The sequence below is a fragment of the Octopus bimaculoides genome, chromosome 15 (genome assembly GCF_046866305.1).
Source record: "Octopus bimaculoides isolate indiv1 chromosome 15, ASM4686630v1, whole genome shotgun sequence".
In the NCBI taxonomy this organism is placed as follows: domain Eukaryota; kingdom Metazoa; phylum Mollusca; class Cephalopoda; order Octopoda; family Octopodidae; genus Octopus; species Octopus bimaculoides.
Window position 1 is genome coordinate 9,009,406 of NC_142942.1, and position 7,500 is coordinate 9,016,905.

The 7,500-nt window shown below is 37.2% G+C and overlaps 1 protein-coding gene across 1 annotated transcript in view; it reads left to right on the plus strand.

Moving 5' to 3' along the window:
- The window catches only part of LOC106882532 (inter-alpha-trypsin inhibitor heavy chain H3), a 38,313-nt gene that overhangs the window by 3,647 nt on the left and 27,166 nt on the right, over positions 1–7,500 (plus strand). The window contains exons 2-3 of the mRNA XM_014933248.3: positions 5,643–5,815; positions 5,907–6,017. Of these exons, the coding sequence (XP_014788734.1) occupies positions 5,643–5,815; positions 5,907–6,017 (284 nt within the window). The remainder of the gene's footprint in view (positions 1–5,642; positions 5,816–5,906; positions 6,018–7,500) is intronic.

A 7,500-nucleotide genomic window follows, 5' to 3' on the forward strand; every position in this document is an offset into this window, starting at 1 on the left:
TGGGACGCAAACACTCCAGAACCGGTTGTCAAGCGGTGGTGGAGGGATAAACAAAGACATGATGTGTGTGTGTGTGTGTGTGTGTGTGTGTGTGTGTGTGTGTGTGTGTGTGTGTGCGTGTGTGTACGTGTGTGTTTGTGTGTGCCTGTGTGTGTGTGTATAAGAAGGTTTTCTTTAAGTTTCCGTCCACCAAATCTACTGACAAGGCTCTGGGCGATCCGAAGCTATAGTAAGAAACATCTGTCCAAGGTGCCACGCATTGAGACCGAACCCCGAACCATGTGGTTGGGAAGCAAGCTTTTTACAACACAACCACGCCTAGTGTCCAATACTCTCTTTCTTTCCTCACACATCCCTATCTCACCCTTTCTTCCCACTTTTTCATGTCCCCGCTTTCTCTTTCTTGTTGTGTGACCCTTGAAAGAGTCGATCTATTTATCTGCTTTTTGTACAAACCCATCAAATCTCAGTCCACTTAAGCAAAGTACACATTATTCTCTTTCCTCTCTCAGAAATTACAAGAGTAGAATTAGAATTGTCTACCCTGAACGTGGTTGCTGTTAGAATGCGAGGCAGTATTAAGACGAGCCTCATGTTCATAGTACTATATTTATTACATACAGTTGTCAACAGGGAGGTAAAGATCCGCGTCGTCCCAGCGAACGTTGTTCTATTTATCGTGTGTATGTATATGTATGTGTATGTGAGCGTGCGTGTGTGTGTATGGGTTTGCGTGTACGTGCTTATATGTGTATGCATATATATATACTGATTACATATATACAAACGTTGCGCGTGTGTGTGTGTGTGTGTGTGTGTTTGTGTGTGTATATACATATACAATATGTGTTTTCACCTTTAAATGTAATACTTCTTGCTACATCACTTTTATTTATAAAAATTGTAAGAAGAATGGAGTATTTTCTAGAAAATGAATTACAAATAAGTTCATTGCGTGTGACTTTTCGTAAATTCGTGTAAAATGTGCCAGAGCTTCATCGTGAACGGAAGCCTTTCGTTTATGTTTGATAACGCAAATGATAACAATATGGATAACCAGACGTGTGAATATGCTTTGTAATCTCTTGCTATTCTGAATAATAAAATATGTGTATGACATTTTTGTTTTCTAAACATAGCAAAATATACACGTTTTAGAGGTTCCAAACTGTTGGGAGACAGCGAATGGAGACATACAGGGAAGCAACTTTTGTATGGCTCTCATTTCACCGGTTGCTTATTTTTGATGGAAGCACGACTGGCATCTGTGAATTTGGAATGTGTTCTATATCTCGAATTTGGCATCCGAAACAGATGAGCTACGAATACAATACACTAATAATTGTTTCAAATTTTGGCACAAGGTCAGCAATTTTAGGAGAGCGGTACTTAATTTATCGACCCCGAAAAAAATTGAAAGGCAAAGTCGACTGCGGTGGAATTTGAACTCAGAACGTAGTGGCAGATGAAGTGCCACTAAGCATTTCGTCTGGCCTGCTAATGATTCTGCCAGTTTGCCGCCTTAATAATAATCCTTTCTACTATAGGTACAAGGCCTGAAATTTTGGTGGAGGGGACTAGTCAATTGCATCGACCCCAGTGTTTCATTGGTACTTAATTTATCGACCCCAAAAAGATGAAAAGCAAAGACGAGTTCGGCGGAATTTGAACTCAGAACGTAAGGACGGACGAAATGCCGCTAAGCATTTTTTTCCGGTGTGCTAACGATTCTGCCGGTTCCCCGCCTTAAGCCGCGTATTAATAAGGATAAAGAACAGGTGAAGAAAAAGTGGCATTAATCTTTCGCAAACTTTATATCTCCAAAATGGAGCTTCTTTTCGACAGTTTATTTTTAGGCTAACAGTACCAGTTTCATCAGAAACGGATGCATCACCTGTAAATTGTGACAACAAACTTCAAAAAAACAAGGAAACAGTGTTAAAGAAACAGTGAATGAATAACATGACATAATATTCATGCATTAATGGATACCGTACGGAGCAACTCCCTAAATTAATTATATTTTATGACCCTAAAAACTACAGGACATATGCCTCCTGAAAGAAGCCTGAATTCATGAAAACATACATGGGTTAGCTAGTTCTTACGGCAATGCCTTCAAAAGTTCCAGTATTGTTTTACAGCTCACTCAAATGTCCAAGCTGAAACTTCCATTATCAGGGAATCTGTTAGTAAAACTGTCGATAGAAAGCTGACGGAAATTATTGAATGTAACGATTTTATCTGTTTTGATATATATTTCATAATCTTTTGAAATAAAAAGAAAAACCAATACCCTTTGGTATCAATACTATTATGCTTCTCAGAAATTTTCAAGTAGTATTTTATATCTTAACGAAAGCTGGCAAAGCTCCTATCGTAAATATAGTAAGGATTCATTCTTCATTCTGGAAGCGATTGATGTTAGTGAGGCTGATCCTGATTATCGAACTACACAATTAACAGGACGAAGACCAGATTGGTTTTTCTACTTCATACCAAAGGGTGGGTGCAACTTGATTTTGATGGTAGAATCAATATGTTGTAAATTAAAGATTGAATGCCAAATGATAAATTCTGTTTCAGATATATTAGCATATCTTGTGAATTTCACATACCTAGAAAAAAAAGTCCGTTATCAATGCTTTGCTTGAGTTTTTAAATACGGAAGTTGTCAAAGCATTTGATAGAGAAGCAGTCAGTTATAAGCCTGTTGATTCCTTTGAGGATAAAAATACGTTGGACAATAATTCAATGTCGTTTCTAAATAGCTGTTATTTTGATAGAGGGTATTCCCTATGTTTTTACGTTTGAGAAGATTTGTTTTGTAATAGTGCATTCAAATTTTGGCTCAAGGTCAGCAAAATTTCGGCAAAGGAGTAAGTCGATTACATCGACCCCAGCGCTCAACTGGTACTTATTTTATCGACTCGGGAAATACAAAAAGTACAGTGGACTTCAGTGGAAAAAGAACTCAGAACGTAAAGATGGACGAAATACCGCTAAGAACTTTGCCTAGCTCCCTAACGTTTCTGCCCGCTCGTCGCATTATTGGTAGCTGCTTGCACTAGGCCTTGTACGTAGTAGGATGTTCTTGTAAACAAGAATAACTTACAAGAACATATGATGGCGGCTGCATTGTCAAAAAAGGTAAACATAAGGAAAAACTTGTTATTGTATCAAGGATGAATACGAGAAATTATGATTCAACTCGCCATTCACCCTTGTGCGATTGCAGTTACAATTTCAAACGTCTTTTGCGGTGATAATCAATATCATCAGTATTATTCAGAGCGCTTTTTCTCCTTATTACAAAAGATTTCTAATGAAATATAATTTAATTGGAAATGTGCATTCCAACAGAAGAATAATCCTAGATAATATACATTAAGGAATCCAATAAACTAGACATCTAGGATAAAAACTACTAATGATCTGCTGCGGCAAAAATTTTATTCAATAAGGTGATTAAATTTGGATAGGTGTTACTGCACGGTGAGAAAAGAGTATTCACGTATCACATATTTCTCAGTCTGAGAGAGGGAAAGAAAATATGTAAGTATATATAATCATTTGTCCCACTCTTTCCCAGGCGAACGGCGGGACTCTTAAGGTTAAGGCTTGCTTATAAAAATTTATGAACTCCACTATTAAATTAATCTAGAATAAAATGGTGTAAACTTTCAAACGTAAATCGTGTTTTAATCTTTTAAGACGAAAAAAAAATGTTCTTTCGACATATTTTCCGCCATTTATATTTTAGCCCTGCCGTCACAGGTACATACATAACCATAACTTAGCAGCTCGTGACACACTTTCTTTAAAAGTATAAGGTGTGAAGAAAGGTCATTGTTCTTGATCCTTTATATTTTTCACTAGCTCGGAGAAAGAAATCAAGTTAACCAGGCATAATGAATCACGCGGTAGGTGAACGGGAACAGCAATTGTGGATAGTTTGGAGTAGATTAAAGGCCGTCCTGTCGGGCAGCTTTTGAGCTAGCTCCTGTGGAGAACTCTTTACTAGGCCTTGGGCCTAATAATGACACTTCATGCATTGAGTACAAATAAAATTCTAATAAACTTTTTCACGCAATGAACAATTATCATCAAAACAATGATATCATTTGTTGACTTGGAAATTATTGCAAAACTGCATGATAAACAACAGTACCACCACCATAGACATTACATCTGCTATACACACACCGTTCAGCCTTTTTGTGATGGTAACGGAGTGATAGTAATAGTATGAGCTGTAGTTGTGAAAGAGGCGGAGGTGGCGGTGATGATTGTAGTGGTGGTAGTAGCCGAGGCGGTCAGGGATGATTGTACTAAGAAAAGGAATTCAGTTTTCAGTCACTCTCTCTCACATACCCACTCTTTCTCTCTCTCTCTCTCTTATTACAACTCCCACTGCCACTATCAACACTACTACTTTTAATAAAACATCATCAACAGTAGACGCGTCATTGAATAGTGAGACAGGGTGTCAAAGTGTGACACATTGACACACAGAAATTAGTCTTCGCATTTATTGTATTAGAAGAGTTAAGTCGTCGAGCTGGCAGAAACGTTAGCGCGCCGGGTGAAATGCTTAGCGGTATTTCGTCTGTCTGAGTTCAAATTCCACTGAGGTTGACTTTGCCTTTGATCCTTTCGGGGTAGCTATATTAAGTACCAGTTGTATACTGCGTCGATCTAATCAACAGGCCCCCAAAATTTTGGGCCTTGTACCTAGAATAGAAAAGAATTGTAAGCACGTCAGACAAATGGCTAAGCTGCATTTCCATTGGCCCTTCATGCCTTGAGTTCAAATACTACCAAGGACAGCCTTACCTTTTATTCTTAGGAAATCGATAAAATAAGTGCCTGTCAAGCACGGTGGCTGATATAGTTAACTAGCATTCTCCCCCAAAACTACTGGCCTTGAGCCAAAAATAAAAAGAATTATTCTGAAAAAGAGTAAGACGATTGACACAACTCAAGTAGAAGAATGAAAAGTATTCTTCGTTACTTTATTATTATGATAGCAAAAAGTAGTGAGCTGGTAGAATCAATACCACGCTGCACAAAAGGCTTAGCGGCATTTTGTCCGTCTTTAATTAGTGAATTTAAATTCCGCAGAGGTCGTCTCATCCTTTATTTCTTTCGTGGTCAATAAATTAAGTAACATTCAAGCAATAGGGTCGATGTAATCGTTCACACCAATGCTAGAAAATGTGAGGCCTTTTCGCAATAACAGAATATTGTGAGACAAAATTATGCTTGGGTATACTTTGATTTTGCTCTCCACTGTGTGTGTGAAATAATTCCTGATAGTGGCTGCAATGATATTTGGAAATCGATTCAACTAATTACAATTAATTCCCTGCTATTATAGATCTTGCATCTTTCCTCCAAAATTTTGGTCGCATATCGAATCAAAATAGAAAACCGATAACTTAAGATTTTTAGACACAAATCAGAAATCAATATTTCTTGAGCACAACATACATTAGAACATATCAAACATTGCTACACAGAATGTTATCAAACGTTGCTTGCATAATTACGATTGGAAGATATCAAGCACTGCTTTTATGACTGACTTGCAAATGCATTCATATGATTTACTATTTCATATAATTTACTATTTATTATAGGGTGTAAACTCGGAGCCACCGGATATTCTTCACTTACACATACAGTCAGATATTCGAATGAGATTCGCCACCACGCAAATTACAAGTTTGGTTGCCAATAATAACAATTATTCTCAAGAAGTCACCTTTAATGTCAACTTACCAGAAGCGGCATTTATATCCAGTTTCAAAATGTAAGTATTTTATACCGACGTTAAAAGAGAGCGTAGTTATCTATTAAATTATAGAATAATGATAACATGTTTCGTATTTCTTTATAAACAGGGTAATCGATGGTGTTGAATATCCAGGTGAAGTTAAAGAAAAGGAGGAAGCTAAAAAGGCGTACGAAAAAGCCAAACGCAAAGGTCAAAGTGCTGGTCATGTTGCCAAAAAGTTAGTAATTTCTTTTATTCCGAAAGACCAAATTCCGTTGATTTCTTTGTAACCACTTTTCAAACGAAATTTCTTCTACTCAAAGAATTTAGCTTCTTTATTCATTTGAATTCAGTGGCTGTTTTCAAAATCGACGTCATGGATCAATGAATATCTAATTATTATTTGTTAGGTTGAAGCCGTAAAAACGCGTGTCTTAGGGGTTATGGGATTGCGCTCATGATCAAGAGAATGTGATTACATTGTGCTTTTGAGCAAAAATATCATTTCACATTACCTCACACCGCTTTTGAAAGTGAATAGTCCTGTGACAGACTGGAAAAACGGCCTAATGATCCTACGGCTCGAGAAGGAATCTTCCATCTTCCTTTTTTAACCTAGAGGCGGCAAGCTGGTAGGATGGTTTGCCTCTTTATGTTCAGCGTTCAAGTTTCCACCGAGGTCGACTTTGGATTTCATCCGATCGGTTCGATGAGATATGTGCCACTTGAGCACCAGGGTCCTTTTAATCAACTTAACCTCTTACTGGCCTTGTACCAAAATTCGAAACACTTATTTGCGATGAATGGATTTGTACCAGTGCGTTACTTTCTGAGTTCAAATACTATCAAAGTTATTTGCGCTTTTCATCAAACTGGGCTCCATAAAATTAAGTACCAGTCAAGACAAGACAAACAAATGCCCACACAAAATAAGGTATCAATTGATACAATCGACTAATATCTATTTTCTAAAAATTACTAGCATTCTACATAAATTATAAATAATCATTATGTTACTTTTTACGGTGGATGCACAGAAAAGTCGAAACCTCTGTACCAATAAAGAGTATAATGGAACTGCAACTGTAACATCCTACATATATTTTTTATATTTATTCTCTTATTTCCCTTTATACCTCCTATATCCATCTTTTCCAAAATAGCTTCTTATATCGAACTCTACTATTTCCGTCTACGTAACTTGCTCACATCGTTTCTTATGAAGGGATATCCCTAATATCCCAGAAACAGCTGTAAGACTACCTTTCTCTTTATACATGTCCTATAAATTCCACAGTGCCTTGGCTTTGTTGTCTCATTTTATTTAACATATACATGCTCACACAAGAATCGCAATAGACTCCCCACTCGTATTATTAGCCTTACCTGCCATCTTGGTCCTTCTGGATACCAATACCTCTCATATCATTGTTATATACTGATATACACATTCATATGAAGTAAAAGCAGCTTTAGCGTAACAAATATTATTAAACACATATACTAATGTGTATGCTTTTTGAATTTTGCATTGGCTACAATGGCGGAGCGGAGTAAATAACTCTTATGTCACCGATGTTAAAACAACTTAGGTAACTCACCTTCAGTCCCATTTAGGAGTGATGGACATCGACGTTTCGTCATTTGTGTGGCTTGTCAGTATAAAGCAACTGCTTGAGTTGAAGGCGAGGCAGAAACAAGTCCGAGCCCAATTTTTTTCT